Source organism: Uloborus diversus, chromosome 1, assembly GCF_026930045.1.
Source record: "Uloborus diversus isolate 005 chromosome 1, Udiv.v.3.1, whole genome shotgun sequence".
Lineage (NCBI taxonomy): Eukaryota > Metazoa > Arthropoda > Arachnida > Araneae > Uloboridae > Uloborus > Uloborus diversus.
The window spans coordinates 230,032,173-230,057,906 of NC_072731.1; the positions used below are offsets into that span (position 1 = coordinate 230,032,173).

The 25,734-nt window shown below is 33.7% G+C and overlaps 1 protein-coding gene across 1 annotated transcript in view; it reads left to right on the top strand.

The window, feature by feature from the left end:
• The window catches only part of LOC129234203 (5'-AMP-activated protein kinase subunit gamma-2-like), a 192,139-nt gene that overhangs the window by 108,870 nt on the left and 57,535 nt on the right, over positions 1-25,734 (top strand). Inside the window, exon 5 of the mRNA XM_054868122.1 lies at positions 11,591-11,709. Within this exon, the coding sequence (XP_054724097.1) occupies positions 11,591-11,709 (119 nt within the window). The remainder of the gene's footprint in view (positions 1-11,590; positions 11,710-25,734) is intronic.

The window sequence follows — 25,734 nt, forward strand, 5'->3', positions numbered from 1 at the left end:
AATTAAAAAAGAATGTACATATAATACAGGTAATTGTTTACAGATTTATTCTTTTCACCCTTCATTTTCAAACGATGATACTCCGGAGTAGTGTATCGTATATCAAAAAATGGGATTTCCAGTTACGGCTTAGGAAAAGTGATGATTCCATACAATTGCGTGATTATTTTGAGGTCGTGAATTTCCTTGCCGAATATGTTTTTATCTGAGTTCTGTAACTTGGAATTTAATTTATCGGGTTACGTTTATACTTTTAAAACAGCATTTTTCTTTTGAAAACAATTAATATTTAAATTATAAAAGTTTGTATGACACGCTCATAGAATGTGTCTGTTAAGTGCCTGCACAAAAGGACAACCACAAGTGGCGCATAAGTGAAAGGGATGTATAAATAAATACCCATTCAAATAATTATAGTTAAAAAGAATTTCATTTTACTAAAGAAGTTCATTCTTATATAAAAGGAATCATTTAAAAATATAAATTATAGAAATAAAAAAATGCAGAATGGTACCAGCTTTCTGAATAGGAATTTATTTTTCCAATTCTTTACAATGGTGTTTTTTTCTACGTCTAATATTTTTGTTACTTTGTGTGTGTGTGTGTGTGTTTTTTTTTTTTTTTTTTTGAACTCTATTCTAGTAAAATCCGCAGTTTGTGTTCCTTAATCATTTCGAAATCGTTAACTTTAAGCTGCCAATCCATTCAACTAAATTTGTGTCAATACGAGCCTGACACCACATTAAGTGTCAAAAAATCAATGGTAGAAAAACCACACCAGGCAGGTAGGTAACAAGTGACCTTGGGAATTTCGCATGGATTATTGTCATTTCATTGTTCTCAGGGTGTGTTACAGTTTTTCTCTTTGTTACCCAAATTTTTGTTTTTGAAGAATAAATCTTTTGAAAAGAAAGGGAAAGGGCGGAGAAAAAGTACAAAGCGAAAACCGATGCAATAACTGAGAGATGCCCATGTATGATACATGAATGATACATCTCCTCTTCTACGTGTCTTTCTTAGTTCTACCTCAATTTTCAAAAGTTTTGACTAAAAAATATATAAAGTGTTTTGTCTTTTTTTATGAGTCAGTAATACAGAGTTACTCTCACCCCCCTCCCCCTCTGTCTCTCTTTCAAACACACACACTTGTGCGTCGGCAAAATTTATTACTGGGGTTTCCCCCTTTTATTTTCAAAAAATCTGTTAGTCAAAAATATTCTTCAATAAAATGCTAATGGACCTGCTTTACAGTATGAACATTTGAATAGGATTGAAAAAGTTTCTTTTATAGCACTTGCTGAATATTTTTCAAGTTTTGTTTTGAAGTGTTTGTTTTTGCATAATCGTGTTTCGAATCCATTTTTTCTGTTCCAGACAGTCACTGGAATAAAGTCTCCCGACAAGACACCATCTGGTTTCTTTATATTCCGGTTATTATGTGACGGAGGAAAAAAAAAAACAAGTTTGGTTGATAACCAAAATACTATCCCCAGATATTTTGAATCAAAATCAATTGATTTTGATTCAAAATATCTGGATGAAATCTTGCTCACCATATGATAAAAGGTTGTTAATAACGGAGGTAATTATATCATTGATGAAAAATAATCCCTTATCAAAATTTTACCTTTTGAGAAAAACAACACTACTTTCCAGCCCGTTTTGACATTCCATAATTTCAAAAATGAGTATACAAAGCTGGTCCATTTTTTGAATGAGAAATTCCTGAAATATAAATAGAATGCACCGAAATATCAAAGCAGCAGCAATCCCTTTATAAGTTGATAAACCCATTGCTAGAGCTCAGCAGATTTGCTGGAATTTCGAGCCTAAGCTGAAGACTACGTGGTTTTTCTGTAGTATATTTAAGTGGTTTTAGTGTATTCTTGATAGATTCTTTTTTTGTCTGAAATCGTTTTTGATAGAAGGGTTATATTGTATAAGGTGATGTATCGTCCGAAATATTTCTCAAGCTTTTTCAACTAGTAAAAAATCGTCGATAAATTTTACGGACTGGTGAGTGAAAAAAAAAATGTTTTAAGGAGTTGTGTTGCATGAGTTAATTGCAAGTTACAATAAAATTTATAATTAAATAAAAGTAATTATTATAATTAATATACTTAAAGTGAATGAGCTTTTGAGGAAACCCGTTCAAAATTATAAAATGTAATCCTACCATAAACGCAAAAAATATCCTATTATATTCTTTATTTTTGTATATTTATTTATTTTTTTATTTATATGGTATGAATAAGGATATTTTTTTTAACGCAGGAGGGTAAAAATTCTCTAAGTACAGGCCAAATTTTCTGCGGACCGGTGCCGGTCCGTAGACCAGCAGTTGAGAATCGCTGGTTTAGACAGAAGGATTGCATTAGTAATGTTTTAATCTTTATTAAGCTCAAAAAATATATTTTTTTAGGGTGAAAGAACTATGAAGGAGGTGCAAACTCAACTAGAATTTTCATCTAGTCCACAATCAAGTTACTAAATAAAAGTAAATCTCTAAATAGTATAAAATGAAGTCTCCAAAACGCGTCTGTTTGTTTCAACGCGCAAAACTCGAGAACTACCCGGCCGATTTCGCTGAAATGTTCACAGTATCTTTCCTTCAGCGTCGGAAAGGTTTGCAAATCCAGTTCGAAAATAATTTGATAAGTAGTTATTTTTTATTCCAATTTAGACCCAATTTTCACATAATTTCCTGAATATGGGGGTGAAAAATTACTTGCACGTATTAATATTATATATCGTTGCAAAGGGCAGCTGTTTCTACGTTCTATGTATTTTTTTCCAATTCTCTAACTTAATTACGACTGAAGTTATTTGCGTTAATAACTCGAATTTTTCAAGGCTTCGCTTGTCTTCAGGCCAGGGTTCGAAAATATCATGATATTTTAAAAAATATCGAAAAAATCCGATATTTTGATATATATCCGATATTTTAAATCAGTGCAAACTAATGCCTTTGAATTTAGTAAATGCATCTCAAATCACTGTTGTTTAGTTTCTTATATTATTGTTATAATATATAGACTTTAATTTAATGTTTCTTTCATTATTAATGTGTAAATATATATTTCATGTAAAAATTTATGTACTTTACAGAGTATTTTTATATGAATGAAAGTTACAATTATTTGCAAAATCCGAGACTTTAATGTTAGAAAATAAATTATCATGAATAACTTATATTGATATTGGCTGTAATACTGGATGCTGAGATTTTTATTAATATGCTCTGTAAAACAAATTACATACTACTACTAACGTGTTCCCTGTAAATATCACAAAAAAAACATCGTCCTATCGGATACAATATAAACATATATTTATGACGGGTAAGTTAATACATCATATAAATATAGAAAATTACTTGAGGGTCAATTAAAATTAATTAATGAACACTATTAATATGACTAATATAATTTTTATGTTAAAAATATCGTATTTCAAAAATAAATATCCAAAATATCAAAATATCATGATATTTTCATAACAAATATCGGATACATATCGTGATATATATCATGATATATATCGACTCATATATATCGCGAATCCTGCTTCAGGCACTACTTTCTTCATTGAAAACATCAATAAAAAGTGAACGAATTATCCACAGTTTTCTTTTTGACACCATGGGAAAGAGCGGCATTTTTTACTCCAGATCTATCTCGACCTAATGGTCGAAAAACTAAGCTTCTACCTCCAAAGGGAAAAAAATGTTAACAGCCGTTTTAAATCAAGTTCGAAAAATCTCATCTCTATTCAAGTTGTTAACTAATTTATTTTGCGTTTCCACGGCTACGCTATTTGATTCCATTTTGTTTCTTTCCTTAGTTCTCATTTTCATTTCTTAAAAATGTTTTATTTTGTGCTTCCATGGTATTGATTCCATGGGTTTTTAAATCCGCAGTTTCTTTCTCATTTTAATTCTTAAAAGTATGGTAATACTTTTCATTTTACTGTCATTTACACACTCATTTAATACTGTCGTCATTGTTTGGAAGGGAAATTTTGCACCATGTTTTTTATTTTCTTTTATTTAAGCTTGATTGTTGAATATACATCACTTGACGCAATTTTTATTTTCAAGGTAGACCGGACAAAGCCGGGCAACGCAGCTCCAGCTAGGCCAAAATAAAATGAAACCAAAAGTCTAATGAAGTAATAATAAGGTATTCAGAGATATCTGTTACCAATACTTGGCAAAGTGCAAAGACATATTCGCTTGACACCTGAAGGGATACCTTGGAACAAATAGCTAGTTAAAAAAAAAATTGCTTGAAATTCACTTCGACTTCCTACAAAAAACAAACAAAGAACTATTTTTTGGAACATCCGATTGCAACCAAAAACGGTACTCACTTTGATATTTTACTGGTCCTACATGCAAAATTTTAAGCTCCCCGATCAATCATATTTAAGCTATTGCGCAAGATACACACATGTGCGTCTGAACGAATACCTGACTGAAACTTTAAAAGGAGATGCACAACTCGGCTATTCTTACGTTAAACGAGAAATGCATAAAAATCTACATGCAGTTATGATGACAAAACTTATCAAAATGGACTTTTTTTTTTTTTTTTTTTTGGTTGCCCATTAGTACAGACGCCACGAAAAAACTGGTCAAAACTTTTACATGGGTTGGAATTTGAGTAAGCATTTACAGAGCTCGAATACGCTACCTAACGGTGATTAACAAATCTACCGAAAAAGGTAAAACATTCCATTCCACGTGTTTTTTGGGGGTAAATTACAAGTTCCAGACAGTTTGTGGTGCAATGTAATTTCGGAAGAATAGAAAAGAAAGCTTCCCACAAACACGATGAAAAATTACTGTCATTCACAAAGTTACGGCATGTGTTTGTTTTACCTTTTTTTATCCGCCATTAGACAGTGCGTGCAGTGCCCCCTATAGTTCATTGGAGTTGCGAATATATAATGCAATTGAAGGAAATAACCGAAGTTGCGTGTTTTATACTTATGGCACAAATCTAGTGCAACAGAGTCACTGCTCTTCGATTCTTCTGATGATCAACATCTTGTAAATAAAAGTCTTTTCTTTTCTTTTCTTTTTTTTTTTTTTTTTTTTTTTTTGATAATTATGGAGTCAGATTTCTTATCAAGAACATCAATTCCGTTAAACACAACAAAAATTGTTTCTTGAATATAGCAATTCTTCCTTTACGTCATGCAGGGAAGTAAACATGATTTAGAGAAACCGAAAAAAGTGGTCATTTAAAAGCTTTCGTGATATCACTAATGAATGAAAGTGGCTCTGATGTTACAAATTCTTTTAAGCCTGATAGCCTGATAAAGAAAATTGATAAATACGAATTCCAGAAAAGTATGACAAATTCCAAATTGTCAGAAGTCAAACATGGGAATGACTTGGAAACACCTAAAGATATAGCAATTTTACTGTGTCGAAAAAGCAAAAAATACGCAACGGGGCAGTATTAATTTGATAGACAAGAAAAGTGTGCGATATATCAATCAGAAATTAGTGAGACTTGAAAATTTTTTGACTGTCAGACAACAGATCAAAAATGCAGAACGTTAATATAGGTCAAGTATATTTTATTGAAATATGGACATATTTTACCGAAAACGTCTATTTTTTCGGCTTTTTTCCCATTATTTATCTTTACCACAACATTTTGAAAAATTACTTCCAACATTCTATTTTCGGTTGCTTTACGTATCATATTTAGCTAGTATTTTAGAATTTTGAAGAAATTTCATAAGCTGGGATTAATATGAAAAAAGCATTATAAAATCAAAAATTAATTTTTTTGAAATTTAAATTAAAGTTTTTTAAAAATAATTCAATGAAATTTTATATTTGAGTTGGTATTAGCATCATATAACTATGCTGAAAATTTAAAAGAAATTCATTGAAAATTACTGTAAAAAAAAATTTTGATAGCGCCTTCTCGCCTTGAATCTTACAAACAAATCAGGACCTTCGTGTTCTAACCCTTAAAACCCCGGGTGGGTTTTAAGGGTTCAAACCCCTTCTGAAAATTTTCAAAACCATTTCGAAAAAATGTTTTTTTTATCACACTTTTTTTCTGGAAAAGTTGTTATTATTATTTTCTTTTGATTTATTTTTCCCTAATTTCATTTGAAAAATCAAACTTTTATTATTGAAAAACTACTAACTCAGTGCTATATCTGAAATTTTTATTTTTTCTTACTGATTGCGAATACCATTTCTTACAAGAGAATGTAACGTTTTTCTTCAGAACTTAAAAACCTATCACTTAACAAAAGCTTCGAAGCTTTTAAATTTGAAAGAGTCAAACTCTACATTTAATATAATTTTTATTATTGTAAAAATCTGTTATTTTCAGTTATCAAAAATACATGGATTATTTAATAGGACAAGGAAATTACACATCGCACACATCAGATTTTTTCCCTCCATTAAATAGATGATTGATATTTTATATTTGCTCTAAAACAGCTATTCTTTCAAAAATCAATAGAATATGTGAGTAAAATCAAGTTTAATTGATCCTATAGATTTCGCGAGAAATGTGAAATCCTTCCCGAAGTAAAAGTCTTGTTACGTCCCTGATGCAAATGCAACTATTTTGGGAAAAGCAAGCCCTTTTCTGTTTTTACTTCATTTTACAAAAAAGGAAATGTTGTATTCGCGAAAACATTTTCACTCAAAAATCGGCCTTAATTTCCATTTTGCTCACCCCCGAATGAATGTCGAGTTTTCTTTTCGACTCGACCACACGTGGGTAAGTGCCTGAGAACGTATAGACGCCCGAAATATCCATTTAGACAATTCTCGAGTTAATTACAACGAGTTTTCTCGTGACGTTTGTATGTACGTACAGTGGCTCCCAAAAGTGTTCGTACACCTTGAAATTTTGTAGTAAAACCAAAATAACGCAAAACTGAATTCGAATATGAAGTCCAATTTTTTTTTCACACCCTTTCTATGCCATTTTGATTAAAACCCAGTAGTTTTTTTCAAAATATTTCCAGATTTTATTTTTTAAATTTGTCAAAAAGCGAAGAGACAGAGAAAAAATGCGTCACAAAAGTCATCGTACACCGAAATATTTTCGAATAAATTCACGATTAAAATTATCATATGTGGTCTTTTTATTATTTTTGCATTGTAATGACACTGTAAAGTTATTTGCCTTTAATTTTTTGTTTTTTTTATTCCTTAATATTCTGCTTATTATTTTTAAATGGCAGGTATGCATAGAAACAACAAACACGATTCGAAATTTGATTTTTTCCCTCACAGTAGACATGAATTGGTTTAAAATGTCTCTAAATTAGTTAATTTATACCATTCTATGGTGAAGTGCTTGATAAATAAATTAAAAGACAAGAATCGGATCGAAAACAAGGTAAGAAAAGGTCAACTGGCAAAGATAACAAAGCGTTATCGGATGATTACAGTTAAAAAAATTATGAAAAATACACATTTGAGTGCTGAAAAAATTTCTGCAGAATTGAATGAAACAGTTTTAGTTTACTTTTCACCTAAAACTGTTCGCCAAGTTCTCTGATTAGTTGGATTAAAAGGGACCTCTTCACGCAGAAATTTTCTTGTCCATACAAAAAACAGTAAACTTACACTTTCCGTCGTAAAATCAATGATAAATAAGCTCAAAACGTTTTGGAACAACGTCTTACTTATAGATAAAAATAAATTCAATATTTTGGGTTAAATTGTCAATAGAAGAAAAAATGAGGAATTTAATCTTCAGAACTTAGTTGGATCAGTTAATCAGGACGGTGAAGGTGTTTTTGTGTGAGGGTGCATAACTGCATCAGGACTTGGAAATTTAGAATTTTTAGAAGAAATAATGAATCATGCTGTTCATTTAATTATTCTAAAAAACAATTTTAAATTATTAGCCCAAACTTTGGTGATCAGAAACAACTTTGTTTTTTATCAAGATAACGATAAGAAGTACACGTTTGCGTTTGGTGCCTCAAAAATTGTCCTTAAACTTAGAAATATCTCCTCAATCGCCAGATTTAAACTTAATGGAACATATTTGGAGATATCTGGCGGCTAGATTACGAAAATACACCATTGAAATGAAAAACGAACTAGAAACAGTAAGACTCGAAGAGCGGCTGAACACTTACTCAGAAATTGCATAAGAAACGAAAGAAAAAACAATGAAATCTATTTCCAGACGTTTAAAAGCTGTAGTTGATACTGCATAATATTCTACTAAATAATAATTTTGTAAAAAGTTAGATTATTTACTAATTTTTTGACATTTTTTCAAAGTGTACGAAGACTTTTGTGAGATAAAATTTCCGGCACTTTTTGGTTTTCGATTTTTATAAAATTAAGTTTTAATGTTTTATTAAACATTTTCGTGTAGTTTTGTTAAAAATAGATCATAAATCTTATAATTAAATACCTATTCCGAAATATTAATTCTAACCAATGCATGGAGCCTATTTCATTGAAAGTCGTAGGTGTACGAACACTTTTGGGAGCCACTGTATGTATGTGCGGATGTGCGTATGTATGTCGCATAACTCAAGAACGGTGTGTCCTAGAAAGTTGAAATTTGGTGCGTAGATTCCTAATGGGATCCTTATGCACTTCTCTTTTTTGGTTGCAGTCGGATGTTCCAAATGGGTTCTTTGCACCTTTTTGTGGGGAAATAATTGCTAATTTCAATGCAAACTATTCGACGTTAAATCCTGGTTATCATAAATTCGCCATTTCAACTGCGCTTGGGCGCGGACTTTGCTGATTTCAAAAATCTTGCTTAAACTAATTAAAAACATTTTAAATTTGTTAATAAATATGAGATAACAACAGATAAAAATTAGAAATTACAAAGTTTTCTTTGATTTAGTTTTTAGGCCACGGTAAAGATTGAGTTTTGCGCCTTATTTATTAATGGATTCGGAGTCTGATTTTTCTATCAAACAAAGGCCATTTTCAGGGCCAAATTTTTAACCTCAGAAGAGCGTACTCGAATTGCAGCATCACTTCTAATACAAAGCCGAACCCTCAATCTGAATATAAATGTATAATACTAAGCTGTTTACGCCTAACGTAAAATATCCACAAAAGACGGATATATGTACTCATATTCCATTCATTTTTGAAGTACATAACGTGTTTTACGTTTACGTTAAATAAATATTTCCAAACCAATAAATATTGAAGTGTCATTTTTCTCTTTTCATTATGAAGATTATCAGTTATTCATAACCGTAGTTTCATATAATGTATCCCGAAATCGCTGTGAAAATACTCTAATCGCATTCTTTAATTTGTTGGGACTCTAGCTCAGCCTAAATATAAACAAGCAACGCGAAATCTTAAAACAGAAAGCCCAAATAGCTAAGTCCGTGTGCAAGCGCAGTTGAAATGGCAAATTTGTGATAACCAGGATTTAACGTCTAGTATGTGAACTCAAGTGGTGTTATAATTTTGCACACACTTGGCTATATATCGCCAAGCTTTTATTCGTCAACTTTTGTCGCCAACTTGGCAAAAAAAAAAAAAAAAAAATTGGCGATTTTTTTATTATTATTTTTTTTTTTAAATCTGATTTCAATTTGGCCACGATTGGCGATATTTAGAGAGTTAACCATTAAATCACATTAAAATTGCCAATATTGGGAAAATTAATTTATAAATCGTCTTTTTTTTTTTTTTTTTTTTTTTTTTGCTCCGGTTTGCAACAAACTTGGGGTGAAAATATTTAAAGTGTTTCTGTGCTTACTCCAAGTCCAAGGCTCTATTATCATTAAATTAACGTAAAAGGAAGTCATAAGATGCACAAATCAGCTCGTTTGTAAACTAAAAAATACTTTTATGATTTTTTTGGAGGGTGGGGGTGGGGGGGGGAGTGTTTTTGATTTACGTCATAGTGAGTGAATTTTACATCAAAGGTTGACTATTTAAATTCAGATTAATTTGAAGAAGAAGTGTGCTAGTCTTCAGGAGAAAAAACGCATAGTACTCAAATACGTTATTCAGATTAGTTACATCTCAAGTTTTAATTTTTTGATTCCGTCTCAACCCTTTAAAGACTGCTTCGCAGTACAGTATGGACGTTTAATTTGCATAAAACTGCTGAATGGCGGTAAAGCCTCTAATCACGGCCTAACATAGCCCCATAAGAAAGCAAAAAAAAAAAAAAAAAAAACTAAACGGCGGCTTTAAATAATACATATGGAAGTTTCCTGAAAATTAGTCCAATTTGTTTTGTGTAAATGGTTGGAACGGATCATTGAGAAGAGATAAAATGGAGGGAGTGAAGACTTTCATTCATGAAACCAAGACTCCAAGTCACGTGATAAATTTTAAAGCAAAGCATTGGAAGAAATGAGGTTTCTTCCTCTTACTTCATACGAAACGTGCCAACCATTCGTCGTTGTTTAGTCACGTGACTCGGAGGTCTTTGGGTCAGCTTTTACTAAACCAATGACTGAACTTGCTTTTTATTTCCTGCTCTAAAGAACAGATGTGCCTTCATGGACCATTAGAGATGTATAAATTGAAACAGTGTATTTTTTAAACAATAATTATTGTTTTGATATTTTTAGATTGTGATTTCTCAATAACATGAAAAAAAGCATTATTTGTACTCGATACAAATCGATAACTTTTTAAATAAATTTTGCACTTTGGGTCGCAATAGGGTTGTTTCCATCAGTCAAAAGTGCTACTTTTAGTCACTGAAATTGATAGAATAAGCAAAAAAAAAAAAATACATGGGGTGTCCATGAAAATGTCCGATTTTTCAAACAAAGCGTGATCTTTATGACTTGAAAGCTCTATTCCACTGGCGCGTTGAATTCTTACGCTTGCTGTCTACCGCGTTTCCACGAAATGATAATCAAGAAGCGAATTAAATAGTGCGCTCTGCGCTAATGTCATCAATGAATGGCATTTCATTACTTGTGATGACATGTGCAGAAGGTTAAAAATAGATATTTGGAACTTGTCCATTCCTCTCTAAGTTTAATTTAAAATATTTTGGTTTTTCAACCATAGATAGAGTTTCCACTGCTGATGAGTACTGGCTCCATTTATTGTTCATTTTTCTGTTCTTCCTTTAATATTTTGTGCTTCCGAATGGTATTTTATTTAAACCTTAAAATTTTTCGTAAGCTGTTTACAAAGCTTAACCGGTTTGCTGCTTTTGCGCATATATATATATATATATATATATATATATATATATATATGTATGTATGTATGTGTGTGTGTGTGTGTGTGTGTGTGTGTGTGTGTATAGATATATTCAAAATTTACAGTGGTATTTTCCCCCCGATATTCCCCGATTCCCCCCGATATATATATACATATATATATATATATATATATATATATATATATATATATATATATATATATATATATATATATATATATATATATATATATATATATATATATATATATATATATGTATGTATGTATGTATGTATGTATGTATGTGTGTGTGTGTGTGTATAGATATATTCAAAATTTACAGTGGTATTTTTCCCCCGATATTCTTCTAGTTTTAATCTCTTAAGATTTTATGTTTTTTCATTATTCGTTTTTTCGCAGATGCGCTGCTCCGGCGACATTCCGTCGACCCAGACAAAAGAAGAAAGCCCTTCAACAGTTACAGGTCGCTAGAAACCCACCAGGGCGAAAGTTTTTCCTGTCATGCAGAGGACGAAGCGGTAAGAAACAAAATCTCAACTAATGCATTCCTTTGGAATCTTTATTATGTAAAGAAACATAACACTTATCAGATAATATATCTACCTCAGAGGCAGACTAACGTAAGTCACATAATCGCTACTTTACAAGAGAGAGGAAAAACGGTCGCTTGGTGCATACAAAGGATTGAACTTCCGCTCTTTTAATACTGGTAAATCATTACAAAGGATTTTTTGAGCAATCACGAATTTCTTATTGTTTTCATTTGACTGTTTTGAACTCCTATGATTTTATTTTCCCCCGCCTTCCTCTGCAGCACCACCACACGCTTCATACGCTCAAAATTGTTAAAAACATAATCTTTTTTTTTTTTTTAAGAATTACGTTCACATGGCTCGATGCGGAATAGGATTCTTTATACAACGCACTAATCAACTGAAAATCGCAATTTTTGGACTTATTAGTTTGGCTCTGAGGTGCAGATACAACACTTTTTTTTTTTTTTTTAAATGTATCCGAATGGAATGTAAGTTGTCCGATATATAGAAAGTAAAGTAATTTTGAACAAAAATGTGATTTATTTAGGACAATGGTGCCTACCTACCAAGGCATATTTTAATGGAGGTTTTTCGGACAATTGCCTGCACAGTCAAATAAAATTGCCCACCTACATTTTCCTAAATTTTTCCATCGGTTATGTATTTCTATATATTTTTTATTTTTCTGTAAAATATATTTTCCGAAGAGAAGGAAAACCAGAAGCTGAACTTTACAAAGAGAGGTTTTATATGAAATCTTTTTTTGAAAAAGACAATTTTATTTGAATTTGTTCGTATTAAAATGAAAATGAATGGTTGTATTACAATGAATGAAATTAAAAAAATTAAAAAACTCAGTGACTGTTTGAACTATTTTAAACGTTGAGTCACAGCGTTTATGCTCTTTACACTCTTTTCCTATCGAAAAAAACGACCATTAGCAATAACTTCCCTAATTCCAATTTTCACACCCCAACTCTTTTTTGACGATTATTCAACTAGCATAAACTGCACATTTACAATCCCCTCCCCCCCTTCCGAGGAAGTTGGAGTTGCCCACGCAGTCAAATTTCCTTAAAATATGCCCTGCTACCTACGGCCTACGAAGTTGATCTATGTGACCCGCTGTTATGTTCAATGCTAAGAGCCAGAATTTAGGTTCTCGAACATTCCAAAACAACCGATTATTAATTTTGCGAAGTTGGAACTTATTAGTCAGAAACTGGTTTCTGACAAACTGATGGAAACTTCGTTTTGATAAAATTAATATAGCTCTAGAACTCTGTAATTTTCCTTTCTTTCCCGTGTTATCTAGAGAAAAAAAAGTTCTATGTCAAAATTTAGTGTATGTTTCAACCCACGAGATTCATTTTAATATCAAGTGTGGTTATCGGGTAAAAAAAAAAGGTTGGGCATCACTGATTTAGAAGACAGTCATACCGTTAGAAGCAAATCTGTTGCTCAATTCTGGAGCTTGTGCAAGCTAGTTCACCCTGAAAATGGACTTATAGATTTAACGAATGAGTTTTTCGCCTACATTTTCTTTCCAATTTCTACAAAATATCTACAGGGTGTTCCGTTTTAACCTGAAGACCCCCGAGGGCAGGGGAGGTTAGTCATGAATGTTCATCCTCATATTACTACAATAGAATTGGCAACATGGCTTGAAATCAGTGGACCCCCAACCTCCAAACTTTTTTATTGCACTTCTGTAGTAGTTAGTAGTATAAAGGGAAGTCTCTCTGTAACAAAGTTTCCTTTTAACAAGATATTTCCTTTCATGAAAGTTTCAATGGGAACATAAAACTCGAGAACATTGAAAATGTTATCCATCCCACAGAGTAAGCATTCTAATAGAGATCGTATTCCGCTTCAGAGTCGCGAGGAAAGCTCCCCAAAGCAACGCGCCGATTCACTGATCGGCATTTTACTATTATTATGAGAGAAGTATCCAGCTTTACTTGATGCATCAGTAGACTGCGCAAACATTTCATTATTTCCAAACTATTTAGAAATGAGTCACAGTTATTTTGAACACATGAAAGAATTAAGAGTAGAAAGGAAGGAAAGAAATAGCCCGATGTACGGAGCAAGGGCTAGAGCCTCAAGTGCACCAAGCTACCAGCTCAGTGACGACATTTTTGCCAACTCTTTCTTTCTTTTTGGTGCTTATTGCACAGGTTTGTTTTGATGAGGACTACAATGTAAGTGTCTTGCCTCCCTTACGCATGATATAGTTCCAATTTTGTTCTCAGGACAATACAAATGAAAGATTTACAATACATGAGAGAATGAAAGAGCACCCAGGGCTAGGCGGGAATCCAACCCGCGCCTCTCTGCTTACAAAGCAGTTGGCGAAACCACTTGGCCACCGAGGCCCCTTTTGGAAAATTTATTTATTTAGACGCTAAACAGCTTCACATACATAGAGGACTGCGTGCCAAGCGTCTTGCCTCCGGACACACACAGCAAATATTTACAACACAAGAGAAGGAAATAACACCCAGGTCTCCGGCGGGAATCGAACCCACGATCTCCGACATAAGAGACAAAGCTTCTACCACAGAGCCACGGAGGCCCCTTTTGGCCAATCAGAATAAGTTTGCAACATTATGCCATTCACAGTCAATATGCCATTCCTATTCTAATACAACTAGAAAGTCGCCCGTCAAGGTGCGACGGGTGAAAATTGCTTCTACTCTTCTACATTTGAACGAAGCCACTGCCTGTTTGGTGATATCTTGATAGTTAAAGTTGTAATCCTAACTCCAGCGGATTAACCCTAAACTCCAGTAGGTAGCGTTCATTGTTTTCATTTCATGATTCCCCTCAAATGACATAGTCTTACCAGTAAAACAGTTAAGTTACCGGATTGAGTTCAGCCTTGTCACAATAATGCCTTTCCCAGCACGTTAAACATTACGAAAACATATTATCATGCCGTGGCGCGAGTTTCATTGTTGAAACACGCGGGTTACTCGATCATCGGCTATTATTTATATGAGGATTTAATCTTCTGAGATTTATTTTTTTATAGAAAATATTTTGGCCCAATGCAATTTGGGCCCAATTTTCAGCTCAATGCAATGATTTACTTAAAAAGAGAATTTATCCTGTTATCTTGTTTTTATTATGAGCATTTATCTTCTAATCCTCAGTTTTATATTGAGGCCTCACCTCAGTGGTCGAGTGGTCCGAGCGACTGCTTGAGACACTTGAGGCGATGGGATCGAGTACCTCCCTCGCTCCCGTCTACTTCCTCTTGTGTTGTAAATTCTTTCATGTATATGTCATGTATCGTCTGAATATGTTCTGTATTTTATCGATTAAAAATATCATATCTAAGGGAAGCGAAACACTGAGATTGTAAACCTCATCAAAATAAATCTGAACGATGAATTCCTAGAAACAGTTCTACAGTTTTAATCGTCTTTACTATTATAAACTCACGACTGTAACTGTTTAAAGCGATTAGTTTGCGCTAGATGGAACTGCGCATCAGTCAATAGTTCTTTACCGCAACCTTACAGAAATATCAAAGATCCGAACAGCTAAAGCCTTACTTCCAAGCGCAATGGCCGATTCTCGAAAATTTAACTTTGAAAATATAGCCAACGAGACATCTCCCGAAATTGAAACTGGAAAGGACTACGCTTCATGCTTGACTCCAAAATCTTCCCGCAAAAATCGAAGCGTCTCCTTTGAAAGGAACAAAAGGGCTGTCACTCGTTCCACGAGTGTCGATTCTTATTCGCGATCGAATTCACCTAGAAGGCAATCATCGTCTTCTGCTCAGAAGAAGAATTCTCGATTCAACTGGCTTTTGTCACCGAAGAAGAAACTAATGTCTTCCATCAAAGTGAGGGCAAGAAATCAGCACTCAAGTACTTCGTCTCATCCTTTTTCGCGTCCCGTTTTGTCAAGTCAATGCCAAGGAAAGAAAAAGACCTGTGAATTGAGCCCCATTGCGTCAGTCTTTGGTTCGTCCAGTTCTTATTCTTCCCAAGTGTGGCCGTTCATGCTAAATGTTTCTCCGGTAGGTTCATTTGTCTTAATTTATGTTTTCAAGAAATGTTTATACAGTAAACCATCATTAATCTGGACCCTATTAACAGGGACCGATTTACCCACTTGGGTGCCCCGGGGCACTAACAAATATGGTGCCCCTCCCCCCCCCCCCCCAAAAAAAAAAAAAAAAAAAACATGCAGGTAATTTTTGGATATTATTATTTTGATAGAAAGAAAACTCTAAAATAAATTCCTGATTTTCTTCTAAGAAATTTTTTTACAGTCGCAGATGGAGAAACTATGATGGTTAAGGTAAATCATAATGTGCTTTCTGCGTTCCTTTGTTTTCTTGTAGTAAATTCTTCTATAATGTCCTTATAACCAAGTTTTGCGGTCAAACTTCCTTCTATTGATAATAGAGCTAATGAAGATAATTTACTATCTGAAATGAGAGTACGCAAAGGACACTTAGTTCTCTTCAATAGCGAAAATTATCGTTCTCCACTACAATTGGAGATTGGCAAAGTCAAAAACAACTTCAGGGCTGTATCTACATTGGCAAAAGTATCCATTTACCAAGTTTATGGATGTTTTTTAATTTTCGGTCATTAAACTTTCTTTTCCGATGATTGAACTAATATGAATAAATTCATCAGGAAAAGATTCCTCCAAATCACAGGAGTAAGATTTTTGAAGATCTTTTGCATTTTCTCAAATATTTTGCTTGTCGCATTCAAACAAGCAAGAAAATTTCTTTAATATGCCATCATAGGCTGACATTCTGAATTTTAGTTTTGTAATCAAATTATCACAGATTACATAAAAACAGGAAACCTTCAAACTTTGCTTACAGTCTAATAAGACTTCTTCTCATTGTCCATCCTAAAACTGTGATGGAGAGTTTTCTGTCTTTCTGCTCAAAAAAAGAAGAAAATGATGACAGAAATTTGGTGCCCCCCTTTCCTTTGCTGCTCCGGGCCCGGGCCCCGAATGCCCCGTCGTAAATCAGTCCCTGCCTATTAAACCGGAATTTGAATCATCTATTTAGATGTACAGGCGTCCCTCGTATAACACGGTACTCGTACAACACGGTTTCGATATTACACGGTACCAAATTTGCGATTATTATAACACGGTTTCGATATTACACGGTACGAAACTTGAATTTAATACTTCATGATTTTGATATAATTCGAATGTTATGTTTAAAAAAGATGAAATTTCATTTTTGTTTAATACATTATGTTAATGGTTGATAACTCTATTAAGTTTTTACTTTGTTTTTATGAAACTTGGTTTCGATATAACACGGTATACATCCCTTGATTCATAGTATTTCTAAGTCTCGTATAACATGGTTTCGATATAACACGATACATCTTATAACTTGATTTTTCTCATGCACATACATAATTAGTATTAAAAATTAATAAAAATGTTATTTTTAAAAAATTGTCTCGTATAACATTGTTTCGATACTACACGGAACGAATTAACCGTGTTATGCGAGGGACACCTGTACATACTGTCTAAATAAAAAGGAAGTAAAGAGCAACTAAGTATTCTTGAGACCGTATTTCGTATTTTTGAAATGTTCTCTCATACAGTTTTATATTTCATTCTCTTGAATTCAAAATACAATGTTTACTGTGTACAGCAGTTTGTACAGTTTGGCTCAATTTTTAGGCTATTTTGTTAAATTCGGATGACTTGGATCCCCTATTAGTTCGGATTAGAGAGCTTCTACTGTATTCTGAGTAACAATTGTCTGATCTGCACTTTAAACTTAGCCGCTGTTTATTAACTCTTAACTAGCAAAAGTTTTTTTTTTTTGCAACGTAAATGGTGAGCTTTGGTATATGTAATCTCAACATGTTATTTTTTGTGCACAGCAAGTTAAAGTAGGAAATTTTCCAATAATTTTTGAATTGTTTATTCATTAAAATACAACTGAAACACTACCTTAAAGACTTCCCTATTCGTATACTGCCGCAGGGAGGTAAAAGGCAATGTCTGCAAATTTTTCATTTTTCATTTTTTTTTTTTTTTTTTTTTTTTTTTTTTTTTTTTGCATTTTTGTCATATTGCTGTTCCGGTGGAACATTGGCGTTTCCGAAAAATTAATTGAAAATGAGTTATTGGCGTCACTGGGTTCAAATTTGGTCACCCCATACGGAGTAACACTGACAGATTTGTTTTTCAACTTTTAGGCACCTGGGCAGTAACTCAACTGTGTTTCATTGTATGAGGTTGTTTCATGTCTATTTGGTTCTACTGTAAGATTACGCTTCTTGCAGCTCCGTCAGTGTTCCACTGGAACAGCGATATATTGTACTTTAGTATTACTGTACAAGCTGGCTCATTTGGTTTCCGCTGAAAATCAAAAACGAAACAAAACGTCAAATTTAAAGATTTCCCTGTTAGTATGGAATCCAAAACGCCGTTACTACAAGCATAAAACTCATTTCTGCAAATACTGCGCATTACCTTCCCATGGCAGTATAAAGCCATGTATGCAAACATTGTAAAACGTTTTAATGCCTAACCCTTCTGGGGTGCATGGCACCCTACTTCACTAGTTAACGGGTTAAAGTTAGCCACTGCTTATTAAAATATAGTTCAGCTTTCGTGTGAGGCTATCATAAATCATTTGAGAAATTTCATGAAATTATACGTCTCTCATGGTTGCTGTTCCGAATATTAATTTACCGGCATACATTTTGAAAATATTAGTTACTTCTGAAATGTTTCACCAATCGTTCGATGCACCACAAGACATTTTTTATCAATTCGATATTTTAGAATAATGTTGACATTGAGTAATAACTGACTTATTTGCGCTCTAAACATATCCAGTGCTTGTTTAAAAATGTTTCAGCTTCTGTTTAATGTTTTTGCAACTCTTAACGGAATTTCGAGGAATTACGGTATTGTATCTATTACTGTTGATGTTCTGAATATCAATTAACTGACAATGCACACATTTTGAAAATACTAGTAATATATATAGATTTTGAAAATATTTGTAACTAATTAGAACTGAAATGTTCTCACAGTCGTTCGATATTTTAGTAACTTTTTGGAGAAATATCGATCTGATTTTATGCATCACTTATTATATCTGAATGGCATTAAAAACGTACATTTCAAACTATTTGAACAGATTTAAATTCTCAGATGTCTCACCATTTGTTAGGTATCGTTATAGTTTCGTAAATTTGAGTTGGTTACTACGGATACAAAATCAGCATATTTTTCACATGTGTCATTCAATCATCTTCCTTTTTTATGTAGAAGAATAAACTGTTATTAATTTTCCCTAAAACTTATCAATTTTCCGATTTGATATCAACCATCCTACTTTGATGTTATAGCAATTAATCAGTGGTCGTATGTGCAGGGGCGTTCCGATGGGAGGTCGCCGGACCTCCCGAAAAATTTTCTTATTCGACAATTTTTGTCTGACGATTCGGCAAAAATGGGGACATTAAGTCCGAACGTCCCTTTTCATAGGATATACTTATGTGTGTACCTCAGGTTTTTCTGGCAGAATTTCGTTGAAATTCAAAATGCATACCTGTCGACGGATGCATACTTGTCTTACAGACGGGAATTATGACTTAAACAGTTTACAGAAATTTTGGGGAGAAAAGAAGTGAAAAACCCATCCCCGAAAATAATTTCCGGGTCTTCAGACTTCTGTCATCTTCATTCGGTATGAAGAATGTTACTCGCAAACGTCGAGACAGATTATCAAAAATTGGTTTTTGAAAGAATATGGAAACTTCGGCACATTAATAAAATAAACAATGGTAACAAAGATTCGTCGTTTTGAACTGTCTTTTCCGTATTTTCCCTAGTTATCCAGAATTTAAAAATGTATATATATTTATTTTATATGCATGCCCTGCCCCATGGGTGCTACTTGAGGTACCGCAGCAATGGAACTTTGGACGATATTAAAACTTATTTTATACATGTATTTTTTTTTACTTTACTGGAGTAAAAGGGGGGCTCGTAGTGTTATGTGTCAAGGGGGTCCCGTAATAAATGTGGGACCCATGTCTATGCGTTATTTGTGCTGTCCCGTGAGATTCATGTTAATAAAAGGTGCGGCACCACTGAATTAAAACATTCAAAGAAATAACACTCTTTAGAATCAGAGCTTAAATTCTAGCAAAAAAAAGTGCAGGAGCCCTATAGTTCTCAGATCCTATTTCCGTACGTAAATGGCCAGAATAGAGTGCTTGAGCTCAGCTCCCGTGAGCTCTCATAAAAGTTCAGACCTTCTTCTAAGTAAGATAATTTCAATATTTTTGAAGTTAAAATTATTTTTAAATGTTTAGATGAACCCCATTAGTTATTTTTTATTTTAACGCGATTTGTCGTTAAATCCCAAATGTTATTTCACCCCTTTTTGTAAACTAAATATTGTTGCGATAAAATTGAGAGAATCAGAAGAAAAAAAAAGATGATGCATGTTATTAATTTCTTGTTCTGAGCAGGTCCGTTATTTCAAATTTTCCAAAAGGGGGAGGGGGAGGGGGAGGGGCAAGGGTATATACACAATGCAAATTTTATCAGAAAACGGTAAAAACCACCCCCACTTTTTTTTTTTAATTATTGGGTGTGCAATTGACCCCAATCAATCCCTTTAATGACGGACTTGGTTCTGAGAAATTTTCTCTGCTCAGTGAAAACGCAAACGCATTGATTTTGAAAAAACGAGTTTAGTGGAATTATATTATTTACTAGCTGCAATGCCCGACTATGCACGGCACGGTCTACAACGAAAAAAGGGGGGGGGGAAGCACTTTAAATAAAAGGGAAAATAAAATTCCCCTTTATTTAAAGGGGAATTTTACTCTCCCCTTTAAATAAAGGGGAGAGTAAAATTCCCCTTCAACGCGTAGAAAAGAGCAAATTTACACCTCTTGGATTTTTTTTTAATTCGAAAATTCAATCTTAGTGGCAAAAATGTATTCACGTATTTTCTGGCGCAACCACCTTTAGGGTGTCCTTCCCCCACTGCAGAAATAAACACACACACACACACGTTTTTATTTATATAAGAACAGATTTCACTAATGCACACCGAAAAAAAAAACTTTACAGAATTAAAACTTTATTATTGTACTAAAACTTTTCACTTCCGTTTCTAAACATACTTTGATGACAAAAAAGAGGAAAACATTGCGTTTTATCAACTAGTATTTTTTAAAAAATAATTGATAACTAATCTGATGTGTGTGTTGTGATACACATTGAAAAAGAAAGTTTCTTTCCTGTCACAAAACAGATAACTGTGCTGCTTCAAGAGGAAGTTTTCCAGTCTGACGTCATTTTAGTTTTATCTACCAAAATGATAAACACTTCTGTTTACGAAGTAACACTTTATGAACTTTTCCGAACACACATAACAAATGTCCTCGGCCATATCCTCTCCCAAGGAATATGAAATGTCCTTTCTTTATCTTGCCATACCATTTACTAATTGATAGGAAGCCTTATGTAAGTAGCATGTTTAGATTGTCTGGAATACTTAATCATTGATTCCCTTCTTTGTGAGATAAAAGTCCGAACTCTTTTACTGATGTAAATGTTGTGATTTTTATTTTTCATCATCATGAGTTATCTCTGATAAGCAGAATATTTTTCATCCAAATCTGCCGCCTATAATTGCAAACTTACTAGTTTTGTAAAAATTTGAAACACTGTTCTGTATGAGAAGAGAGTGTTCTTTTACGCTTTGTAATGCCGTTTCATAAACGACATTTACTTCCCCGACAATATCTGCCCATAATGACTGGTCATTGTATGTTGATATATTGTAATTGACTTGTTATGATTCTAAAAAGTCAAGTGTCAGAAGCGTAGAGCGCATTCTTATTTTGTAAATCTGTACATCGCTGTTCCGGTGGAGCATTGACGTAACTGCAAAATTAATTGAAAATGAGTTATTGTCGTCACTGGGTCCAAACTTGGTCACCCTATACGGAGGTACACTAACAGATTTGTTTTTCAACTTTTAGCCACCAGGAGAGTAACTCAACTATGTTTCATTGTACAGTGAAACCTGTGTAAGTTGACCACCTGCGTCGCACTAATTTAGTGGTCAACTTATTGAGGTTGATTTATACGATAAGGGCTGATTCCGTGCCTGAAAAAGCGGTCAATTTAGACAGGTGGTCAACTTACAAGGGTGATCAACTTCACAGGTTTTACTATGAGGTAATAAAATTTTATATTTGGTTCTCCTGTAAAATTACTTTTTGCAGTTGCGTCAATGTTCCACCGGAACAACGATATGTTGGTACTGTTTTCAACATCTAAAAAGCAAGATACTTATTTTATGTCTTAATCTTTTTGACATATGTGTAAATTATAAGTACTCATAGTTAACAAAATTCAGGTTTTAGCTCATATTGAAAGATTTCTGATAACCACCGGAGAGAACTGTGGGAGTTTGAGGGATGTAAGAAAAATTTTTTAGAGCCCTGAAAAGTTAAAAAATTTTCACGCGATCAACAGTGAGATTTAATTTACAATCTTCAAGGAATGAAAATGTTCTGAAAAAGATCCTTATGCTAGCGCATTAAAGCCGACAATATATGTACAATAGACCCTCGTTTTACGCGGGTTTATTTTACGCGGTTTAGATTATACGCGGTTTAAGATTTGACACCTTTTTTGTATTTTACGCGGATGAGTTTCGGTTTTACGCTGATGCGGCAATGTAAACAAATTAAATTTCTCCCTCTTTCAAAATCCAAGCTCCTAAAGATTGCAGATTACGCGTAATCAACTGCATTTTGGCGTGCTAATAATCGAGCTCTGGCCACTGGACACATCTTATGCGATTGGTTCCAGAATCGTTTCGAAAAAGGAGAGCAATTTTTTCTGCATTCTCCAAACTTTAAAAATGGGCTGGTACTTATTTCCTTAATTGCGCAATAAACACGCTCGGTCCTACTTAGAGCACCATCCATTGCTGTAGAGTCCCCCAAGAGGAAAAAAAAACACCCCTTTAAAAATTTCAATAACGCATCCCCCCCCCCCTTCCGGTGGGCAAGCAACCTTGCAGATATAATTGCAATATTTAGAAAATGCTGGACATTTCATTCTAAGATGGTAATTTGAAGGAATGCAAAATCCTCGCTGCCTCCTTTAAATAAGCAAATATGAGTGAAATTTGCCAAGTATCTGAATGTAGGATAAACCCAGATCCATTCCACTTTTTAGTTTTCTGTCGATATAAATACTGCGTATATATTTCCTTCGTTTGAAAATGTATGTGAGAATTTTATTGATAACTTCTAGATTTAAGATCGTATATTACTCTTTATTTGTCAAAAAGCATTTTAAGTCATAACAATAGTTTTTTTTTTTTTTTTGACGGAACCTATCAACACATCTGAACCTTGTCCTGAAGTAAATTACTAAGATTCTTCCTGGAAATAGAATACTTCTTTCGAATTGAAAACATGACTATTGATGATTAATGTGGTACTATAGGTGAAAGTTTAAAACTGTCCCAAGTACACTTGAGTGTACTACACCAGGAGCGGATTACGTCTTTAAAAAAATCCAAGATAATTTGACACTTTCTCTAGATAGGAGGCTCCTGAAAATTACCCCGGTATTTTTTAGGGGGCTTTCCTAGCTAGGGAAAAATCTTATCTTTACTTTTCAAAGACGTTATTCGTTTTTGGTGTTCTTACCTTAAATTTGTTTGGCAGGGAAAAAGCACTAGAGATCTAATTCTGTGTCATTTTACTTTGTCAGAATTCAGTGAAATATTTTTAGACATGAGAATGTTGGAAGAAGAAACGAAAGAATCTTGGCTACTACAATGTTTGGCTTTAACGTAAACATGAAGTCAAATTTCAAATGATGAAGCAAAAAATAAGTCGAATATTCTACTTTCACAGCGCAGAGCTGCCTTTATTTGTTTTGGAGTTCCGTGCAGGACGTAAAAGAAGTGGAAGAATGATCTAAGACTGATTCACCTGCCAACATCTAGTTGTGAAAAAAAAAGTCCGGTTTGACGGCTGCGCAGAGTGCATCAGTTGAAAATCTTAAAAGAATTCGTCAGTTACAACGAACTAAGTTATAGCTCGGAGTGCGACATTTTATCAACAGTGAAAATTTTTCAAAGCAATTAAAAAGATTTCTGCAACTAATACTTGCATTGAAGTAGAGGCCACAAATTGTCAAGTTGTAATAGAAAACTAAACGGAACTTTGTTTTACCAGAGGGCTGCTCTTTATTAAGATGAAACTCGCGGGTCAGATATTTAATTTATTTCCAGATAATGTGGGACAGCATGGAAAATGAAAGAAAACTACAAACCAAGAGTTGCTGTTGTCATTACTTCATCCTTATTTAATTAGTACGAAGTTTCCATGCTCTTTATTTTTCTTTAACCAATTTCTGACTATCTGGCCTGCCTCGTGCATTCTTTTTGTACCGAATGAAAATGATTGCTTGTTATAGAAAAATTTCCAGAAAACTTAGTTTTCGATTCGTAACATTGAACGTAACAACGGGTCGCATGGACAAGCGTCGCAATCCAAGTATTGCCCATGGTCTGTAGGTTGGGTACCGCTGTTCAACAGTGCCGGATTTACGATTTTCCCGCGCAAAGGCAAAAACTTGAAACTGTCGAGACTGCCGTCCTTACCCATATTTCTTCTTATGTCGAGGTCGAGAAAAATAAATAAATAATAATAAATAAATAAAACACAACATTAGGTCATTTCCCCCCCCCCCTCCCCAGAAGTTGCCTCCCGGAGCAAGGGCTCTTAACTTACTCCCCCACAAATTCGACACTACTGCCTTCCAGATTTATTAATTGCTTGTCCAATGGGGTTGTTTCCTTCAGTCAAAAGTACTACTTTTAGTCACTGAAGTCGATAGAATGAACAAAAACAATAACATGAACTCCGAAAATACTTTCATTTTCCCAGCAGATATTTTTTAATTAATTTTATAAAATGTCCGATTTTTAAACAAGGCGTGGTCCTTATGACGTCACAAATGATGAGCTTTGCCACGTATTCCATTGGCGCACTGCATGAGGCTTACTGTCTTCCGCGATTCCGCATTATGATAATCAAGAAGCGAATAAATATTGCGCTCTACACTTGAATGGCAGTTCATCATTTGTGATGTCATACGTAGAAGCGTAAACAATAAAATTGTACAGATTAAAATAAATTTTAAAAAATATTAAACTTTGTCAAATTATTAAAAAAATGGTCAGATCCTATATTTTTAAGCAAGCTCCGTCAGAAAAAAACTTTTAAAAGTTTGGAAACGACCCCATTATTACCTTCATATTACGATCGAATACTACTATAGACTAAACGTTTGGCTAAAAAGCTGTAAAAAGTGCTTTATTTTTCTGAAGTAGCTTCTTAAAATGTAATAATAATAGAAATAATACATTAAGTATTTCACTGAAAATTTGTCTTGAAATTTTATATTTTAAGTATTTATTTCGTGAATTACGCGTTTCTGTATCTGAAATTTGTTGAAAAAAATTGACTAAACAGTCTGGCAACTAATTGCAGTGTCACGCTACCTAAATGGTTAGTTTAGTGACAGTTTTCCTTTGTTAGCTCCCTTATTTAAACCGTTCCCTTATTTAAACATTAGCTGTCAAAAGTTTTGAAGATCATGTCGACCGAAGTTGCAACCGAATGCGAAATTTTAGCCGAGTAATAATCAAAAAGCCACCATTACGAATATACTCCTCCAAAACACAAAACGATGCTCACCTCGCCATGCCATTGCTTATTGCAGTTGGTACGTGTACTGCTATTTATCATTACCACTTTCTCCACCATATGACCGTATCGCGATTACAACACACGCCCTCGCCAGATACGGTTGTTGATGTGCCAAACTCGATTGTGAGGCTCTGAGAAGTTGAGCTCCGGCTCTGACAATGTTTACCTCTGTTTCGATAAATAGGGAGGGATAATTGGCACTAAG